Source organism: Pygocentrus nattereri, chromosome 6, assembly GCF_015220715.1.
Source record: "Pygocentrus nattereri isolate fPygNat1 chromosome 6, fPygNat1.pri, whole genome shotgun sequence".
Classification (NCBI taxonomy): Eukaryota; Metazoa; Chordata; class Actinopteri; order Characiformes; family Serrasalmidae; genus Pygocentrus; species Pygocentrus nattereri.
In genome coordinates, this window is record NC_051216.1 from 41,105,885 (window position 1) to 41,127,659 (window position 21,775).

Here is a 21,775-nt window from a genome sequence, read left to right on the forward strand (position 1 = left end):
ATTCACTTTTTTCTTTGAAATGGTGTTGAGTATCAAATACCTGATACTGAAAACTTCCACCACTGTACCTTCACCAAATCCCATGTCTCGATTTTACTAGATGCACTCTTTACTGTTTCAAAAAGGCAAGTACACATAAAAAGGGACATTTATTGGTATAGACGATTGATAAATTTATAATGTATAAATTTCACCATTCACAGCAAGATGGTTGGTAGTACTGAAGACCACAGAACATATACTTGATACTGACCACTTTGCAGCTGCTTAACCCATCAATTGGACCTGTTCTGCAAGGTGTTTTGTGGCTGGTAGCTGAACGGGATCAAGCTACTACACACACAAAGCGCAGGTCAACGTGGCGAACACTCATCTGTGGTCGTTGGTATCAAATCTTTATCGAGTTACCTGCTTGATGATCTTCAGTTGGAGATTTCCAGGAAATGTAAGTAAATACATTCTCAAGTAGACCTTTTGTCTCTAAATTTGATGTTCTGACTATTTAAAAAAAAAAAGGCTTGAAAAACAAGGAAAAAGTTAAAACATCTCCTGCCAACAGAAGATGCCACAAAGACAGCAAATTGTCATTTTTGAAATAAAAAACGTAATTTGTGAAACCAAATCAAATCGAAGACTTTTTCCTTCATATCCAGAAAAAACAAAAACAACGAAAAACAAAACAAACAATAGTATGCTAGCTATGCCGATATCCACATTTTCTCACAAAATTTGATTTATTTGTACGAGATACAAAAATGTAAACATGGCAAAAATAAATAGTTAAAACGAGTAATGTGGGATCTGTACTCATGCGCATGATCCCTGCATTTACTGATGCACTTTGTTTTTTCCTTTGCGCTCCACCAGCTGATTCCCCCCCAGCCCCCCCCCCCCCCCCCCCCCAAGTGCAAAAGCATGATGACAAAATATCTAGAATTCAAGTAACAAATGACACTAATGATACAAATATACTATTTTACAAGGTAGTGATAATTCCCAATTTTACAAAATGTACACATAATATTCACAAATTTAATATTTTGATATGCTGTTGCACGCAAGAGGTCCATGTATAGGTCCCACAATCTCATCAGCGTCCTTAGAGTTGAATGGAAGAAGGGAAGGCTATGTCACTTCCATGGCAACAGTGGTCTCTGCTATTCCATTAAGAGCCAGCCTCTCTGGTTCATGTTTATCCCTGAAAGAGAAAAACAGCAACGTACTGAATATGTCTGAGAACTGGGTACTGTGATGATTCATGAAGATGTGGACATGTTTAGAAATGTGTGTGTGCATAACACACAGACACACACACAGACACAGAATAACAGGAGCACAATAAAATTGACATGATCTGCAGGGTGAAATGAAAAAATAAGCCCCAAAAGCCAGAGCGTCTTTTCATAAATGTAGACTTTAGAAATCAACAACCGAAAACTTTCATGTTTCAATCATATATTTGTAAGACAGGGCTGTGCTGGTGCTTGTACCTGCCGATGCTGTCGATGGCGCTGGCGGGGGTGACTTTGGGCACGCGGTCCAGGCTGCTGGCGATGGTGGCCAGCTTTAAGGCGGGAGGCGAGGGGGCGCAGGGTCGGGCGCTGTTGTGGTGTGTGTGGGCGGGCGACACTGCACTCACGCTGCTCAGGGGCCCGTGGCCGTGGGGCAGCGACTGGGGCACGGCCGGAAGAGGTTTGGAGGAGGCCCCCGACAGCCGGGCTGAAGAAGAGCCGGAGGAGCTGAATTTGGTCTGTCTGGAGCCTGATGGGAAACCAAAAAAGAAGCCAGTGAAAAAGCTGTATATTCACTGTAAAAGCACTTAAAAACAAAAGTACTGAAAGAGTTCTTTGGCATGATGCCAAAGAAGAACCACTTTTAGTTCCCTAAAGAGCCTTTGAATGGATAGCTCTTCACAGAAACACTCCAGTGTTTTTCAGCGTTAATCTATATCTGCTGCATCTTCACTGTACCATCAATTAACAGAAAATTATTGAGGACATTTGTGCCTGTACTTAGTGAAAGAACAGAAAACCAATTGACCTAAAACACACTTATAATAGAAGCCTCTTAACTAAGTCTGTTGAAACACTACTCTGATTTGAGTTTTGCAGTTCAATAGAATGTTTTCTAAGGCTTTTTACTTTTTTAATGCTCTGTGGGGGGCAAACTGCGGCATGTGCAAACATTGTGGCAGATGTTATTTATTTTTTATAACTGTTCCCTTTAGAGGATGTGTTAACTGTCACTTAGAAAACAACAGTCAAATGCAAAAGTATACAAAAACACCCCTGTGTCAACTTCCAAGTTTGGTTGGTATTTAAATAATTTAAAACACCCTCTACAGAGAACACCGTGCTGCACATTGTAATGCACTATTACTATTTCTTTGTTCAATTTCATGAATTTAGGTTGCCTGTTTAATTTATGGTGCCAATAAGATTGTCTGGGACTTATTGTTGCACTCTTCTACTCTTACGGTAGTAAGTGGCTTTGAAAGTCTGCTAAACATTGCAAAATATTTTCATAAAATTAAAGCACACATTTACGTAAACATCTGATTTCTATCTGTCAATGTATGCAGAATGAATCAATGCTCATCTCCTCACCTGTCACACTTCATTTGTGAATTACAGTGTAAACTTTGGATTACACTAGATTATAGTACAGATTTGCAAAAAAGACATCTGGTTACTGATATGAATATTGGCTGCAACAAAGTATTAGTTAATTAATCAATAATTGTATCAGCTAAGAAATTCCAGTGCATTCCTCTGTTTAACAGTACTGTGTGCTTGCCTGAATTCGGAAGGATGCCGTTGACAGCAGGGCTGTGGGACTTGCTCTCTTTGTTGGAGGTGCTGACCACGGCAGAAGCAGCGAACTGGGCGCTGGCCGAGTCTAGTGTCTTAGACACGGTGTCCAAGGAGGCCGTGTTCTACAAAACAAATATAAATGAAATATACGTACATTAGTCACGCTGACTCAGCAGAACAAGTCAATTTTTAGAGAAAGATGAGAGATTACACGTTGATGCAACTCAACCTAAAGCAGCACAGCATGCTTTTTTTGTCTCTTAATAACATTAACCAACACATCACAACCACTGAGGCCCCCTTGTGGACAGCAAATGAAACACAATGACAATATGCAATGTACAGTGTACAATATGGTGTAATACATACAGAGGCATGTGAGTGTGGGTGTTCGGGCAGAGCTGAGTTCTGCTGAAGGCCTTGCTGCTGGAACTGAGCCAGCTGTTGTTGCTGCATCTGAGCCAACTGCTGCTGGTGGGTTTGAAACTGTTCCTCTGTAATCCCACCTAGACAGAGATGGAGAAAGTGCAAATGAGTGCTGACTGTGGTTTCCAAAATACAAGAAACAGCAAAGGCTTATTTATGTGAAATTAGAACAGCAAACAACAGAAAAGAGGGATTGAGGCTGCATGATCACTAATTTACAGTTAAACTGGCAATTTTTGTTGGTATGTGTTAAAGCCTTTGTTAACCATCTGATATTCATACATCGCTTTCTGGTCTTTTATCCAGTTTTTCAAATACAGATATTCCCAAAGTCTATTTTACTATGGCACAATAAAGTTTGAGCCAATAACAGGAATTCCAGTCATAACTCAAAATAGCTGTTCTAGAGAAATGTACAGTCAGAACTGTTCAGTGGTGGTGACAGGAACCAGCCATCTGAAGTGTTTACTTACAGTGTGATTTGTGTAATTACACAAAACTGTTAGGAATGCGCAGTCTGACGTCAGACACAATGTTTCATGATAGTTTGTGAAAAGCTTTTGGACTAAAATGGACCATGCAGGGCACTGTGATGGAAAATAATCTCCAAAGAAAACTAAGATGTACAACGATTTTACCATCATCGACATTTCAGATAAAACCTCAAAAGACATATGTAGGTTCACTGCTGGCTGTGGATAGTAAATAAAATGGCTATATTTGCAATGAAGACATAATTACCACTGGTTCCTATCAGCACCTCTGTAAGGAAATCAGTATGTTTCTCTACAGTGCTCCATTTCATTTTCAATCTCTCAATGACTTTGTCAACCTGTGAATTATGTAGAAGTTTTAAAGGGGGGAAAGATTGCCCTTTAATACACGTTAAAATAGCAATATTATGTTCCACCACTAGATGGCACAAAAGGGCTTCCACCAGAATTTGGGAGATTTCCTAAAACTGTCCCCAAAAAATCCTCAATTTCTGCTGCAGCTTGGAATTCGGCCTAAATTGATCACACCAGTGAACCTGCACTTCACTACCTGAGTTCTCAGTTAAAGTCCTGGTGTGCAATACAGACCAAGAGCAGCTGTAACTAAAGCACAGCCTGAAATCCAAATGGTTTCACCGCTTAATTTTTAAGCTCAGACATGGAAACGTAAACAGCTGCAGTCCGAGCTGACTCCCTCCCACACTTTCCTCGAAGGACAGACTGTGAAGTCACTTCCCAGTTCTGCTAAAGGCCGGAGGTTTCATGGGAAGCAGAGGCCACGCTGGCTTCATGCTAAAACCATCCTGCTCTGTAATTCTGCTGAGATAGAACACTTATGTAAGCCTGCAGCGGATTGGTGCTCAAACTGTATCCAACTTGGGAGAGACGGAACATGGAGGGAACATGATGAATTTCAGAGCTGTTTTTAAGTGGAGCACTGCATTCTGGGTGCTGAGCAGAGGCAAAAGACAAAGGTTTCCAGCTTTTCATCTCAAACACCTACCATTTCATCACACTTTGGAAAAAGCAGAAAGAATGTTTCTAGTGAATGCAACTCAAGCTTGACCTCAACTGGCTAACTAAATGTATTGCTTACTTATTTATGTATTTGTTGTACCTTTAAAAAGCGAATTAGGTAAACAGTGATACATCAACACCGTGACCAGGGTTCACCAACTTTGCATTGTTTAAAAAAGGTTCTTTGTGGGCACAAAAAATTATAATTCCAAGAAAGTGTGATGTATTAACCATTGTAAAAATTTAATGTGTTGTCATGCTAAATTGTTCCCAACTTTGCTTAGTTTCTCCATTATTTAAAGGAGGGGATGGCACCAGTTTTTCAAAACTTTTGTCATAATTAATTGTCATAATTAAATGTTTAAGGGTGGGGTTTGATGTGAAATGGTTCACTGTAGCAAAATGTACCGACATATATTTCTTTACAGTGGTGGTGACAGAAACCAGATGTTTCTACAGCACAAATACAGCTGTGTTACTACTATCCAAAACCACCAGTGAACGTACATGTGCCTTCTGATTTCTCATATGTGAATAATAAAACAATGGAATAAGAGTGAATCTGAAAAAATAAGTTCGTATTTTTTCCTTAGAGACATGAAAGTATGTGTTTAAAGAAATGTGTTTTAGGCAAAGCCTGACACTAAAACCTCTTCCAAAAATAATATCCAAGGCATCAAGCATTGTATTCATGACAATTTCATGTAATAACTCTGTAAGGGAGCTTTTAGAAGCATTTGTGAAGAATTCTTCACACGTCTGGTTCCTATCAATACTACAACTAGCAACGCCAAGTTTATCTATAACGGAGCATTTCACAACCACTATGAACGGTTGTGAAATGCTTCATGTAATGACTAAAGTAAAGTCTTTAGACACATGGTTTCCATCTCCACCACTATGAACAATTCTGACTTGCTAAGTTTCTCTACAAGAATGCATGTCCCATTAAACCTCTCTGATTGACTGTTTATCACCAATGTAAATATAGTGAAATTTAGACGATTCAGAATTCGCTCTGTGACAGGTGGGTATAGTAGGAAAATTATTAACAGCTGGTGCAAAAACTCAAAACTCATAATGTTTTTGAGGTGGGCAAACATCTCAGGTTAATATGTCCAGGAACATCTAACAAATTTGACTTCAAGCTGACTTTATCCAATGTTTCCTTTGATTAGTCAGGCCTTGTGTCGGTTGACAAAAAAAAAAAAAAAGTAGTTGGTGGCAGTCAACTAAATCATGGTCTTCTTTTCTGGAAGAGCAGTCAAACTCCCTCATCACTGTGTAGCCTTTTTTCATTTGAACAATTGAGATTTGGCCAGCTTCATTACCCTGTAGCTCCAGCACAACTAAAGAGTCAAAGCCTGTGAAATGAGAAAGCTGTAAATCTGATTTTGGCAAACTATTATTTTAAACTGAGCCAATTTATGACAAATGCAGCCCTAAATACAAGTTTGTTTTCTACAATTAACGAACAGCCAGTCATACTGCTGGAACATTGTACTCCACCTAAGACGGCGTTTCTGGAACTACTCGTCACAATCGGTCCTCCTCCTCTCCTGTCATCCTCCTGAAGGGCTTTTTTCCCACTTTCTTCTTTCTGGTTTTGGTGGAGGGATCGTGTCTGGAAGTATCGCCACCTACAGGCCTGGATGTCTGTGAGGAGCTGAGCCAGGGAGCGCTGAGGGTGTGTCCTGAATGGGGCGGGATCGTGTGCATTCGTGCACGTGTCCATGTGTGTGTCCGTATTTAAGGGGAAGGCGTCGCTGGGGGCAACAAATGGGCAAAATGCACCAGGGTCCAAATGTCTGAGGGCTCGGTCCAAATCCGCTGAAGATCGGTCCAGAAGCAGCCTTTCACATTTGAAGAAACAGAAAAAGAAAAAAACCCCAATCACAGTGAGATCAGTGGTCCACTAATGCATGTAAACAACATGTAACATGTAAATAGCACAGGATACACACTTCACAGATTCGTTTGAAGCAGAAACAAAATATTTTAAAATTTGTCAAATGAGCCATGTCTTTGTGCAAAATAGTGATCTCATAAAACATTTAAGTACTGTAATGAAGTACATACACCCTTAACAGATACTACAAGGCTGATGTGAGTACTCGTGTCCTGAACTGACTGCTGTTGGCACATTACACACTACACATACACACTCAAGAGGAGGACAAGTTCATCTGGCCAAGATTAGATATTATTTTGCATCAAGATTACTTAAAACTGGCTATTAATTAGTTCTTACTTGAGAGCCACCAAGTGACGTGATGGAACTGCAACTTGGATTCCTGAGAGCCTCTGACTTTCCGAACAGGGATTTAACAGTTGGATTGCCATTCAATTGGATTTTCCTACTCGGAAACTTGTTTTGACTTTAACATGTCATTAGCATTAGCAGTAAAAAAAAAAAACTAAAGTGTGTGTGGCAAGAATAAATACCAGGCTTGATAGTTAAACATTGAAGTGTTTATAGTCTACATATTTCTTGAATCTTAATTTTCCCCTGAGATCAATTTCAATTTGGATCAATTGATTTGGAGCCAAAATCAGTAGTTTTGGCCACCTTTGTCCATTAGAATAAAACTGGCATTGCTCACCATGCCTTTAAAACTGATATATGTAAACAAGCTCTATTATAACAACATATGATGATAAAAACACATGATGATGTACAGAAGAAATTAGTGGATAAGAAGCAGAGAAAGGCCAAATGTCAAAACGTAGAGAGGTGATAAAGGAAGGATAGCTAACCTGCCACCTCGGCCCAGTCGTCTGCGGGCCACTCCTACACAGCGTCGGGGAACGGAGAGAGCCGTGAGGGCGTTCCGCTGCCACATAGCATTAGTTCCAGCCAGACCCACCGGAGAAGAGCTGCTCTGCTCAGAAAGAGGCTACACACACACAAACAGGCAGAACAAAATTATTACTTACACCCCACAATAAAACACAAAACGCTTATAACCACAATAGGAAAAACAGAATACTGCTGCTGTATAAAAATAATAAAATAAAACCTCCAAAATAGTAACTTTAACGTAAAGTTAAGGTTTTGCCTTCTCCTGTAATGTTAAAAGATTTTATTTCATGAAGTTTTGGAACATTTCTGTCTGTCTGTTCAACTATAAGTTGTAGAAACGGTATGTAGGACATGACACATTAACAAGTTCACTCATTATTACTCTTGCCTCAAATGCAGATGATCAGCAAAGACATGCAGAAAAAATACTGTGTGTAACCATCACAGGGACCATCCAAATGCATGAGCTTTGTCTGTACTTTTGTTCATTTTCAGAAATAAAAGCATGTCAGTATCACAAACCACATAAGCAACTCTACAAAAAAGAAAAATCTAATTTACACAATTTTGCCCCAGTTGCTGCTTTTTCGCTCCCATTTTACACTGTTGAGGTACAAGGCAAAGACCGCTAATCTTCTCTGTAAACGTCTCCCAAAAACCTCCGTCAACCGACTCAAACCGCAAGACACAAAATACGTCTTGACTGTTGGATGTTTGAGGCAAAAAGGTATAAAGGACTTTCTCCATTCTTTTAACTGGGCCAACTTACAGCAAGGTAACTGCAGCCAACTCGCCGTCTGAAAACAAAGGCTCCATCAGGGTCGTTCTCCTCATCTGGCTCAGAGGACGGAGACTGGCAGAGAGAGGAAGAGTAAGTTACATCAACCATGGAAGGAGCGAATGTTTTTAAGCTACCACAATCATGACTGATACAGGGTCAGTGGGAAGACTCACCAGCAGGTAGTCCTCCTCTCCGGAGCTGTGGAAGTCGTACTGTTTGATGTCTGCGTTGTTGACGGTGTGTGGGCGCTCAGGTCGGCTTGGGGGACGCAGTGTCTCCAGCTTAGGCCTCCGCGTGTACTTCTTGTGGGGCCGGACAAAGTCAAAATGAGGCTCTACCTTGACTGTGACGTTGTGCGGGTGGTGCTTGGGCACAGACTTGTGTGACTGAGGGGAGAAGAGGAAAACGTAATCAGTTTGAATCCACACAATTTAGTGTATCCTGCACCTCATTCACATATTACAGAACACTATGTCATGGTGTGCAAATATTATGGGTGTCACATTATGCATGTTAATATTTCTTTTAATAAGGAGGCTGAGGGACGATGCACGCTGTGAACTGAACACAGATGTCATGCTATAAAACACCTGATAATGGGGAAAGGTTTCTGTAGTTCTATTCAATATAATCCACAATATTCCAAAAAGTAATAACAAACTCAACTGTGCAGCTCTAAGAACTGAAATCAAAACGGGCCATTAGTTGTTTTGATTTCAGTTCTGAGAGCTGCGCAGTTGAGTTTGTGGTCATGTGGTCCCATTATCAGGTCAATCAATCCCAACAGATTCAACTGACTGATTTTATATACATATATAAACTGTATTTTATGTGTAAGAAACTTCGACCTGACTATATCCTCTTAATGTTGTAGGTTAAGCAAAACCTATCGTACTGTGAGATTTTCTGCAAAACATTTATTAGAAATATAAGGTTTTTAAGAGATTACACGGGGGGGTTCGGGGTGTCTCTTAATGATCCATTATCAATATGATGAGAGACTAACAAGTGCCTTTTGGATACCCACTTACGAGAGAATGTTTTGTTGCTCAAGAATCTTGTTACCACACTTGTTAATCCTGAAATCCAATGTTCTCAGCAAACATACCACATACTCTGAACATTTAATGCACTCCAAGATTTCCCCCTGCCCAACCACTACTCACTTTCTGAGTTCCCAATTCAGAGCAACTGAAGTTTAAATCAAAAATACTGATTTAGTATCGTCCTGACTTAGGTACTGCATTAAGTATTTGCAATATGTGACCCTGGATGCTTAGAAATTAGTTATCGAATATGTAGTATGTTGTCACATAAAAGCCAAAACCTTTCTCTGTCCTTTTGTGTAAATGAGCTCAGATCCAAATAATTTGACCCTCAAATCTAATTACAGAAAAGAGACTTCACCTTGATCTTGTTTTCTGTTTTATGCCTATTTCCATTTGGTAGGCATATAGGAGCTGGATAGACTGTTTTCTCTGCCAGAGGCACAGAGACTTCGCTCAGAACATCTCCAGAGAAGTCGCCCAACTGGTACCTGCAAATGCAACAGGTGATTTTTGGTCATTGTTTCAGCAACATAATACTGTTTTCTCAAAGTTGAGTTTGTATAGACATTCTTTAAACTCTTATATAAAACTCAAGTAAATCAAACAATAAACCTTTATTTAAACTGATTACATTGAAGGTGACCCACATTTACAGTGTTATCAGTAACCATGTTATTATGTTAGTAAAATAATAATCATAATAGTAAATTTACCAATATAAAAATAAATGATTAAATAAACTTAAAATTACAAAATTAATAAGTTAATAAAACTAATAACAGATCAAATCGGGACAAAATAAAAAAAAAAAAAGAAAAATGCAAGGCAATAACTCAGCATTAACTAAAAACTAACCGGATAACAAAAAGAATAAATGTAAAACAATGACAAACATCAAATTAAAAATAACTCTAATCAAATAAAACCAGGCTGAGTGGAAGTGGTTAGAGACTAAAAGCTTAGTCGAGCACATATAAGCCACAGATTCCAAAGGAGAACAGTGCATGTTTGAAGTGAGTGCTGTTTGTACCTCTTCTCCACCACCTCCAGTGTCAGGTGGAGCAGCTCCCTCTTGCTCTTCTCCCTCTTCTTTATCATCTCTAGGATAGTGACGGTGCGGCTGAATTCTCGCCTCAGCTTCAGCATCTTCTCATAGGATGCCTCGTCATTCTTCCGGTTCTGCAAAGAGAAAGAAACTGGGTTCAGTTGCAGGTTCACAAATCCAGCCACTTATCTCTCTCAGAAACTGTGAATAAAAACCCTTCAGTGAGGTGAGTAACATCACACTGAACTTGTTTACACATTAAAACATGTTTCAAGCACTGATGGATATGCTTATTCTGAATTTAGTCCTCAGTCCTGACGTTTTGTTGATTTTAAGTGTAAATAAGTTAACACTACATACAACAGACTTCTGCATTTCTAATACACAGTAAATTTCCTAAATTTAATGTACTTGGGACACATGCACACAAGAAACACAGCCTGTGCAAAAGTTATCGCATTTTTCATGTTTTGTCCTCAATGTGTGAAGCTCAGCAAACAAATAGTGATGAAATTACAGGGAGATTCACTCGAAAGAGGCCTCAAATATTCTGTAATAACTCTCACTAGCTCGAAACAATCTGAACAAAACAACGTGCAATGTGCTCCTCAGTATACGGAGCTTCGAACAAGCCCTGACGCCCCTGTGTCGGAGCAACAAGACAGGCCCCAGACAGCCATCGTGATGTTTAAGGTATGCAGCATTTATTGTTACAATAAAAACAAAGAACTATATACAAGCGCATCATAAACGCTAAATATGATGCCCAGCCCCCTTTGAAAAGAATGGAAATGGTCACCTGTGGTATTGTCACATGTGTAGTGTCACAAGTACACCTATATGCTGCACTAATTAAAAACATTCTGAAAAGACATTCAGTCGTCATCAAATGTTTGACAGTGAGCGTAAGTAGAGCACTTCTGTAGAATGTTGTGCTTATCTTTGGTAGCAGGCCTTCTTCTGGTTCGACTAGGACATCTATCATCTATCATGAATCCATTATTCCTCAGTGGAAGAAGCACTACTGCGCAGAGGCTGCACAAGATTTACTGAAGAGAATTTGAGCCATGCTACAAAATGACCAACATAGTGTGCAATTCACTATTCCTCTAAAAGAAAGAATGCAGCTAATCCTCCATAAAAGAACTGAAGGTAATTCTGGCAGGCATGACTTTACCTTGCGGGTCTGCATTTTCTCTGTGCGCCGCCGGAAGGCCACGTAGGCATCGTTATTGGTGGAACCGTCTCGTTTCTCCTGCTTGACCTGCGGGATGAGCGAAGGACCCCGGCAGTTCTTCCTCTTCCTCACCCAATAGTCATACACCGACTTGAGCAAGTAGTCATCCTCATTCAGCAGCAACTTGGCCTCCTGCAGTGTGACCAGCTAGAAAGAAGATACATTAGGATAGTGTAAGAGATACCAGCATGCATGGTGAAAGCAGGGAAAAGGCAGCCTGAAGGATATTTATGTGCCTATAAAGTTGCTCAAGTTTCAGCTAAAACTAAGTTACAGTGCAAAATAAAACTTGTGACTATCTAATTCTAGAGGCTCTCAAGGACACCAGACATAAAAGGAGCATGTTACTTTGCTGTGGTTCCAATTAAGATTTTGTTGGATGAACTGAGTAGATTATTTACATTATTATAACAACCAATTAATCCGACAAGCAATGTGGTCAATCACTGACTAGCTAACAGCAGAACTGTTGCAGAAGAGAAATGAGTAATATTTTGAGATGTGACATGAAATTTTAATTGCATTAAAATGGCTTAAATAACGTTTGTGAAATGTTGTGAAAATAAGTGGCTCTCATGAAAAACTCTGCTATAATTACGTTATAATACGTCAAATTTGATTTTTTACTCCGATCTGATCTCTAACATGATGGTTAAGTGACACAAACGTCAATGTCGAAGAACCAATCTAGGACCACATATGAAAGTGGCTCAGATCAGATTTTAAAATATCAGATTTGCGTGTCCACACAGTCACTGACATCATCACAGTCACATTAGAAATAAAAAAAAAAAAAAAAAAAAAAAAGACTTTTCCCACTTCAGCCTGGTAATGGGTACGCAGCCAAAAAATGGATTTAAAACATACAACTGAGCTTAAAGAGAAATCTTAGTGAAATCTTACTCCACCAAAAAGTTGGTAGTCCTATGTCCTGTACTTGAGCAGTCACCACTGCACTGACAGCTCAGCTGTATTCGTCTCCAAGGTAGAGCAGAGAGCTTTTAGTTATGTCTGAGTTTATGCACTACAGCACCCCTTCCTGAAAAGCTTGGAAAGCAGATTCAATGTGGTGTTCTAGGCGACATGTTTTAGAACATAATGTGTAAAATCCCTTCTGTGCAGCTCGATGTGGTCAAGTCTGATGCCAAAATCTATAATCTGGGACTGTGAAGTGCATTTCACTACCTGGTTGGCACTGGCTTTCTCCAGTCGGTCCACCATGATCTCAAACTGTAGAGGTTTGAGCTCCATCTTGCGGTTGAGTCGGTTTAGAAGTGTCTCATCCTCCGAGTCCATATCGTAGTCTGGCTGCTCACTGTCCAGACCAAACGCTGAGGGACACAAACAAATCAAAGGTCACCCTCAAATCTGACAGTGAACCAGGGATTTACTTCAAACATTTTTTCCAAAATAGGAAAACAACTATGATGCATCAAATTTCTATTCCACGTCTGAATGCCTAAATAAACACATTCCACTCATTTATCACTGATTGGTGCTTTGGGAGTTCAACAACAGGTGGCCTTGATGTAAAGAGAGGAAAAACCAGATCTAGGAGAAAGCTGAGAAAAACTAAACATCATAGCTTTTGGGTTTTACACTAACATCATTCACTCGACTTTGCACTCTCCTCCGCAAAGGAATACTCTAAACAGGTGTAATTTTAGCAACAGTTAGCCTGTAAACAGGGCTGTGCTGTGTGGCACATCCAAGCCGTTAACCAAGTTATCATTAACGTAGCCAAAATACTACAGTCTCAAGAACCACAGTACAGGTTCAGTTTCAGCTTTCTGTTTCGCCAACACTGACCACTCCACTTTACAATATCACGTTATGTTTTAATAGAATAGAATGCCTTTGTCACTATACACAGTACAATGAGATTAAAAGCAACTCCATCTCAGTGCAAACACAATGTAAACAATGTTTTTATCATCTATCACTTGTTTACTTGTTTATCATGCAACTGGTGACGAAATGGGTGAATTAAATGTTTAGATTTTTTTTAAAAACTTGAAATAACGCAGGACAAGGCAGCAAAAAAAGCGTCACTTGCAACATTGCCTCCTGGTAAAGCCATTTAACTTGGTAACATTTGGAGACTGTCTGAAGGCAATAAAACAGGAGATACAACCCAACACTTATCAGGACACACGTTTCTCAGCGACTCAAGCGGAATTACAGTAGACCAGAAGCATGAATGCATGTAAACATGAAATAATACAGAGAGAGAGTTATTTGTGCTCTGTGGATGTACACGAAAGAGAGTGTGTGAGAGAGCGCGCACAAGAGAGAGCGTGTAAGTAAGATAGAGCAGGCAAGAGCATGAGAGAGAGATAGAGAGAAAGAGCGCATGCAAGCGAGATAGCACAAGAGAGCATACAAACGCGCGAGAGAGTGTCCGCGAGAGAGTTCACACCAGATGCAACACTGAGTAAATCGGAAGCCACCATCTAACCTTCCTCTGAACGTTCTGTAACGTAACTGCATCAGGCTGGAATATGAGCTCCTTTTCTAGTTTTATTTTCTATTTAAACAGTTTTACAGCGGATTTAAAATGTGACACTGTGTGCTGACAGCAGAGCTCCATCAAGCTTTTTTCTAAACCGCTGCTGAAGTAAACACTATCCACATAGTTGTCCGAAGTCAGAACGGATCTAAAGGCCATACCTCTGTCAGTTATTTGAGTGGCTTTTCTGTTTTCGAATCCTGCAGTTACAGAATATCATAGGATACTTGTTGTAGCCCTGATTTTCATGCACATTTGCATTAACTGCAACCATGACAACAGAGCTTCGTCAGCTCTATTCTTAATGCGTTCATACAACACAGAAAATCATTAGTGGTGCCATCATTTTCAGAATTCTCAAGAAAACATGCAGTTTCTTTTGTATATAAAATCAGACAAAGTATAAACAAGTCTTAACATTGGGCTTATTAACAGAATCAACAGAAATAATAATTAAATAATAAGATATCAGTACTTGGACCTCCAGTAATCAAAACTACATTTAAACCCAAAATATTGCTTATACATAATTTTACATAATCCCATCCCTTAAAAATGTTATTCACAAATGATTTGCCACTTCAGTGTGACTTTAGAGAAAAAGAGCGTTACAGACACAGAGTTACTCACGCTGGATATGTATGAGTTGTTTGGGCTGGCGGAAGTCTCCCTTGTACAGGCGGTCATAGTAGTTGATGTTGCCCTCAGCCTCAGGAACAGGGATGACCATGCTCTCTTTCTTCTCCCTGAAAACCTGCTGGGCACAGATAGCCCTCTGGAGATGGTGCTCCTGTGGGAGAACAGGGAGGAGGTGTTAAACGTTGTCTGCTGTAGACATAAGCAGAGCTGATCTAGTCATGTTATTAATATTCCCACTGTAAAAATGCAGATATGAATCAAAATCGCAACACGTACACCGATCATGCTGTGAATCCTGCCATATTAAACGTTTACAACACGCAATGTTAGTTATGTATACTGTTGCATTTTGTGTCCACTCAACTGAAACTTTTAAGGAAAGGAAAAGCCCAACTACAACAACATTTATATCTTAATAACTAACTATAAGTCAGCTCATAGTTTTTAAAATTTATACTTATCTTAGAGCAATGAAAATGCCTAAAGGGCATCAAGGCTGAGGCTGGAACCAACAGCGCCTCAGAATTTGGGTCAGTGTGATGCAATATGATGAACTGAACTGTTAAGTTTCTGTCATTCACTGGCAACACTAAAAGAAGTGGACTGCAAGACACCATATTGTTAGCAGCTGGCTATGCCAATGATTCTGATCATTTGATCACCTTTTTTAACCATTTTAAAAGGTTTATTATTGATTAGGGTTGTTTAAAAATCTATGCCACTCTGGCCCTGTTCACACTTGGTATTAACATCCATCCCAAAAGAACCTCATCATAAGTGGACAGCAAGGCATTTTACTGTGTGTCAAATGATCGAACTTCATGATAAGAGGAAGTATGCCATCCACATTTGTCAAGAAACTCTCACTGCATTTGTGATCAGACGAAAACCTACTGTTGGTTCATGTTCATGTAAATAAAAGGGCAATTACAAACATTTAGACCACACGAACCGCTAACGTAACGGCAGAACAGACGAAAACGAAGCTTCCCAGCTGCTCCCTTCTCTGCTATGAACGACAGCTGATTAAGAAGGATCTTCTGCTGTCAAAGACACAAAGACGCTTTAGCCTTTATATTGTGAATGATACGTGGTCATATGCATCCCTGACGACCTCCACTGAAGGTGGTTTGGGCAATCAGATCATAAAGTGTCTCCAGGCGCATCAGACCACGTTCACATCTGTACTCGGCGCTGTCCTCTTATGATCGGATAACAGGACACAGATTAGCATCAAGTGTGAATGTGACCTCAGTCAGTGCTGTCAGAAAAGCTCTGCTTTGATTCCACGACTTCCTTAATGCTCAAACAGCAGCTCCTCAAAGATGTTCAGATCATATTCATATGCTGAAGCCATCCATGGCCTGAAGGGCAGAGATGTGTATGGGTACTTGAGCACTAGGTTAACCGTTTGAGGCGCGAGTAACTGAACACTGATCACTCAATTTCATCACAGTAAGCCGGAGAAAATATACAGACTAATAACTACGTGAAACACTGTTTAACAAGACTGTAAACTGTTAGTTTTGCTCATATTTGTGTGCATGTATGTATAATAGCACACTGCGCCTGGACGTGAGCGTGTTGTTTAAGACATGACTGAGAAGTCAAAGATAGCATGCAGTGTTGTATCAGTTAGCTCTAGGTTCAGCTCATCTGAAGAAGCAGTCTTCATTACGTGCTCTTCATCCAAGACAAAAGCTACAAAACTTCCTCAGCTTATTTTGAATAATAAGACATTTTCAAATTTGTTCCTCTGCTTGCTGCTAAATCGTGCGGAGACTCAAACATGAAAATTTGCTCAAGGCACATTTCTACCAAAGCTCCTGCCGTGAAATATTTTCGATCGAATTAATAATTTATACTGTATCATTACACTTTGCCAGCTTTTCAAACCAGTGATTTTCAATTAATTTAGCCGAATTTGACCCATTTTGGCTGATGTGAACATTTGAAAATCAACACAATTCAAGTCGAACTATTCAGCTTAACCCATAATAATTACAGTAATAATAGCTCATTGTCACAGCTGCCATTTGCCCGGTTTATACTGTATGTGTGGTCACACATGTCTACCAAGAGGACAGAGCTGACACAAACTTAATCTGACGAAATTCCGTGAAATGTTTTCCACACTGCCACCTTCTTTCACCCAACAAGCACAGCTATTACCATGCATTTCCACTATACCCAGTTCAGTACCTCATACTGACCTCCTCTCCATCCTGACATTACTCTTAACAACAGGAGCAGCCAAACTGAGTTACAGCGAATAAATCATCTGATAACTCTATTTAAAATTCAAGTGGAAAAATGTGAAATCATCTTTCAACATACAGCAATTTGGAGCAGTTACTGTTGGCACGTATTTGAGTCAGTCAGATTATATCAGACTGAATAATACGGTTACAGTAAAACTGGCCTTTGCAGGTCTGATATTACAGATGGCTGCTACACAGGTGGGTGATACAGGACAAATATGATGACATTTTTAAAAAAATCCATGATGCTTCAAGACATTCTGATACATCATGATATTTTGGGTTTGTTTCCCTGAGGTTTGATTAGTTACCAGTGCCACACTTATATAAAACAAAAAAAAAAAAAAAAAAAACTAAGCACAATGATCTTTCACATACCATACAGCAGTGAATCCACTTAAACAGGACTAATTACTCTCTTAGCAGAGTGAACCATGCAGTTCGATATTCTTTATGTTCTGATGAGATGCTCAGAAAAACAGTGTGATGTGACTATCACAATTACAATGACTATCACCACTTCACCCTCCACTAGGCTACTGCATGCAATCACAATTCAAATATATAAGCATCTGAGTGCTGTAAGCAAGTGATACTTTTTTGATCCCACAACCGGGGAAATTCCACCTCCGCATTTAACCCATCCGTGAAGTGAAACACCACATACACACTAGGGGGCAGTGAGCACACTTGCCCGGAGCGGTGGGCAGCCCTATCCACGGCGCCCGGGGAGCAGTTGGGGGTTAGGTGTCTTTCTCAAAGACACCTCAGTCATGGACTATCAGCCCTGGGGATCGAACCGGCAACCTTCCGGTCACAGGGCCAGATCCCTAACCTCCAGCCCACGACTGCCCCCTAACATGGCCAATCACAGACACGTTTCTGTGGGTGTTTCGATGAACCCAGGCATTCATGTGATCTAACAAACTTAAGTAATTTTGGTCAAAACAACGCAAGTCCTTCTTTCCAATGATACTTTAAGAGGTCAATATCATTAAAAAGCTCCATCCCTTTTTTAAATTAAGGAATTTAAGGTAATATATGTTTCCAAACGTACCATTCACTCTCCAGTCCATAGAAAACTAAACTGCAAAAACGGCCCATTTTGAATTCACTGTTTCTGAGACTCATTTCCATATCTCCCTCTTCAGTCTACAGTAGCTCAGACCTGCCCATTTACACTGTAGTTATATGGAGTGTTGAGTGCTTAAAGCTGAGTGCTTTCTGAAAGAGGCACAGTACAGGACAGCCAATCAGAACAGGCCTCATTTACCTGTTATTGACACAGTAAGAAAAACAGCTCATTTCATTTTAAAGCATAAAGAAAGATAAAAGATAAATGATCACATAATAATGAATTAGTCCTATTTTTGGTACATAAAGCCACACAGATGTTATAAAAAGACATCAAAGACAGCACTTGTAGGACATGGAGCCTTTAAGACATCCCTGCAATTGCAATACGTAGCAAAATAATTGCAATACGAGATTTGGTCCATGTCATGAAACCCTGTAAGGCTCAAAAAGCTTCTCGTTTATTTACGGTATTTACGTTATCTGACATCAACGTCTGTGACTGTTAACGATTCCATGTTTCCACTTCATCACTTTAACGTAAGGGAGAAAAAAAAGTGATCGCAAGAACCTTCTTGGGCATCTGCTGACATAATATCAGGTGAAGCATCTGGAAATTTTTCAGTGGCGCCAAAACCACAGTTTCATTTCCTTCACCATTTTGCCCACTGGCTCAGCGCAGCAGAAGTTCTTCACTCAGTGACGGAATCAAAAAACTGAAAATCCAGACAAAACCGCAGTTTTTGCTTTATTTTTTTAAGAGGCCAACGTATGATGTTTGTTTTATTGTACATGCCAAAAACAATTCATTGTCATTTTCCAACCTCATCTAACCCCTTATAATTAAACAGGCTTTATTACCTATATGTAAATTATTCCTACTCTGATTGGCTGTCCTATACTGTGGTTCAGATCAGTAAGGAAATGATGGGCTTTGGGATTCTTCACTGAGGCGAATATCTAAAGAGCTGCAAACAAATTTTAAGCTTAAGAAAAGCAGACAAGCACATTAGACTCTTATTCGCCAGCTTCTTGTTCGAATTCTCCCGTTCCACCTTAAATGAGCCGGTCTTTTTAAAGTGGGACGGGAGAATTCGAATAAGAAACTGTCGAATAAGAGTCTAACGCGCTTGTACAAATAGTGTAAGCCAACCGTTCGCATATACAAATAACCTAATTAGAAAATCTGCTTCACATAAATCATAAAACCTCCGGGAAATCATCTCAGTTAGCCAACCAGGCTAGCAAATCCAGCTAACGGCTAGCACGCTAACGCGGAACCGAACTTAAACTTAACGACCAGGTTTGTTTTCCTTGATAAATTAAACAGAAAATATGGTAAAATATATAAAGGCGTGCTTAAAACGGAGCATGTGGACGACGAATAAACTGAATACATTTAACGTATTCCTTCGTTAGACGCTCGCCAGCTTAGCTTAGCTTAACCGGCTCCGCTTTTCAAAAAAAGCGGCCCCGAGCAGCTACAAGGTGACGTAGCTACGCCATTACGCCATTCACGACGCGTTTTGCGCCGTAGAACGCCCAGAGAGGCGCCCTGCGTACGTACCCTTCGCAAACAACGCTGGCGTAAACAAAAAAAACCCACCCTCGCCATCTTCCTTCTACGCACCTAGCGTAGCGAATGGCGCTTACGCATTAGAAGTGGCGTAAGAAGCGATGGTGAATACCAACAGCCTGCCATGAAAGCTCGACATCCTCCAAAATAAAGATGTCTTTAAAGCGTTAACCTACCAACTCCTCTTCTTTCTCCATGCCGGTCGGCATCTGCGGGACCGCCCGGTTGATGGAGACGCAGTCATTGAGGTCGGGAATGTCTCCGTTGCGGTAAATCGGGAGAGGTTTGGCGGCGTCTAGCGCCCGGGCTCGGAAGGAGAGTTTACTCATGACGGTGTGTTTTCACGCAAACAGCAGCACGACGCCGAGGAGGAAACGCGGACAGAAACGGGCCGAAACGCGCCGATACTCGCACGGCCGACTCCTCTTCTCTCCGCCGTCCAGCTCACCGACTCCCTGGCGGTGGAAGCGCGGCGGCCGAGCTCATTCTCAGAGCGGGTCAGAGCCTGTGCGGCGCCGCGTCTCTCGGCCGCTCCGCGCTCGGAGCCACACAGAACATGGCGGACATGAGCGGGCTCCCGGCAGGCAGCGCGAGACAGAGAGCAGCAGAGCGCGAGCGCGAGCACGAGGCGGGTGCGCGCGCAGCTTCAGTTCAGGCGCACGGCAGCGACGCGGAAACGTTACGAAACGCTAAACTGATGCATTAACAGGCTCAAACTTGAGCTGCAGTGCTTAAATCGCCGGGGTTCCCCTTTTCCACAATTTTTGTACATAATTAGGGTAAATTGTTCAGGGAGGTTTGGTGTGAAGTGCTCTGCTCTGACTTACAGAGGCAGAGTTGTTCACAGTGGTGGTGGTGGGAACCAGACGTCCACCTCTAAAAGCTCCATCACAGATATTATTACATGAAATGCTAATGAATATGCTGCATGATGTCTGACATTGCTTAGTGATAAAGTTCAGATTCAGCACTATTTTATCAACATTGCGTATAAAACTGTCTATACTTGTGATGTAGACATGGTGCCTCCTGGTTCCTATCACCACCACTGTAAAGAAATCTGAGTCTGTGCCATCAACCATTTCACAACAAGCCACCCTGAATAACATAGTTTACATGATGACTATTTATTTATGATCCTGGCTTCCGCCCTATGACAGCTGGGATAGGCTCCAGCACCTCCCAGAAGGAGAAGCAGCTTAGGTGTGTGTGTGTGTGTGTGCGTGTGCGTGTGTGTATTTATTTATAAAGAATTATTGAATAATCAGTGGAATCCCCACTGGTTAAAGCATTCATTTATCCTAAAACCTGCTGCCAGACTTTCCCCATTATTTAACAACATCATGCGTTAATACTTGTAATTATCTACATTGTGTAAATACTGTATAATATTTAAATAGAGTGTTTCTGCATTATGTTTACCTTTTTTAGTGTACAAATGCAGCAAATATACAAAAAAGCTTTTCATTTGAAATTGACATAAATACATTGTAGCATCGAAAGAAGAAGAAACACAAGAGTAGATGCGGTTCTCATGCAGGAACTGCTCTTTAGTGAACGCACCAGCACAAAGGGGCACATAGAGAACACGATACTCAAGGAGGAGGTCACCTCTAGCCCCCCCATCCCCCCTCCCCACATAAAAATCACCAAACCAAAGCCATGCCCCAACCAACACAACACAGCACAAACGCACAAATTAACAACGGCCAACAGTACACAACAAAAATAGGGCGCTTTGTCGGCGGTCGTGCGCTACCATGAGCCTTTGTGCGTGGTTTCTGACTAGCCGCACCTCCAGAGTCTCAGCCACCAGCGCCAAACCGGTAGCTTAACACAACAATATATTAGAGTTATCCATCCATCCATCCATCCATCCATCCATCCATCCATCCATTTTCTAAGCCGCTGCTCCCTCAGGGTCTTGGGGGGGGTGCTGGAGCCTACCCCAGCGGTCATCGGGCGGAAGGCAGGATACACCCTGGACATGTCGCCAGTCCATCACAGAGCAATATTAGAGTTGTATTGATACCATTTTTTCAGACCGAGTA

General features: G+C 40.9%; 1 protein-coding gene across 1 annotated transcript; it reads right to left on the reverse strand.

Moving 5' to 3' along the window:
• Positions 1-969: 969 nt before the first annotated feature.
• epc2 (enhancer of polycomb homolog 2 (Drosophila)) lies at positions 970-20,304 on the reverse strand. Its single transcript, XM_017715528.2, has 14 exons — positions 19,901-20,304; positions 14,805-14,964; positions 12,851-12,996; positions 11,606-11,812; positions 10,414-10,562; positions 9,742-9,871; positions 8,508-8,720; positions 8,323-8,406; positions 7,508-7,647; positions 6,260-6,603; positions 3,183-3,319; positions 2,797-2,935; positions 1,491-1,761; positions 970-1,198 (listed from the first exon to the last, which is right to left on the reverse strand). The coding sequence occupies exons 1-14, from the start codon at positions 20,051-20,053 to the stop codon at positions 1,126-1,128; spliced, it is 2,346 nt and encodes a 781-aa protein (XP_017571017.2). The 5' UTR covers positions 20,054-20,304; the 3' UTR covers positions 970-1,125.
• Between the last annotated feature and the right edge of the window lie 1,471 nt (positions 20,305-21,775).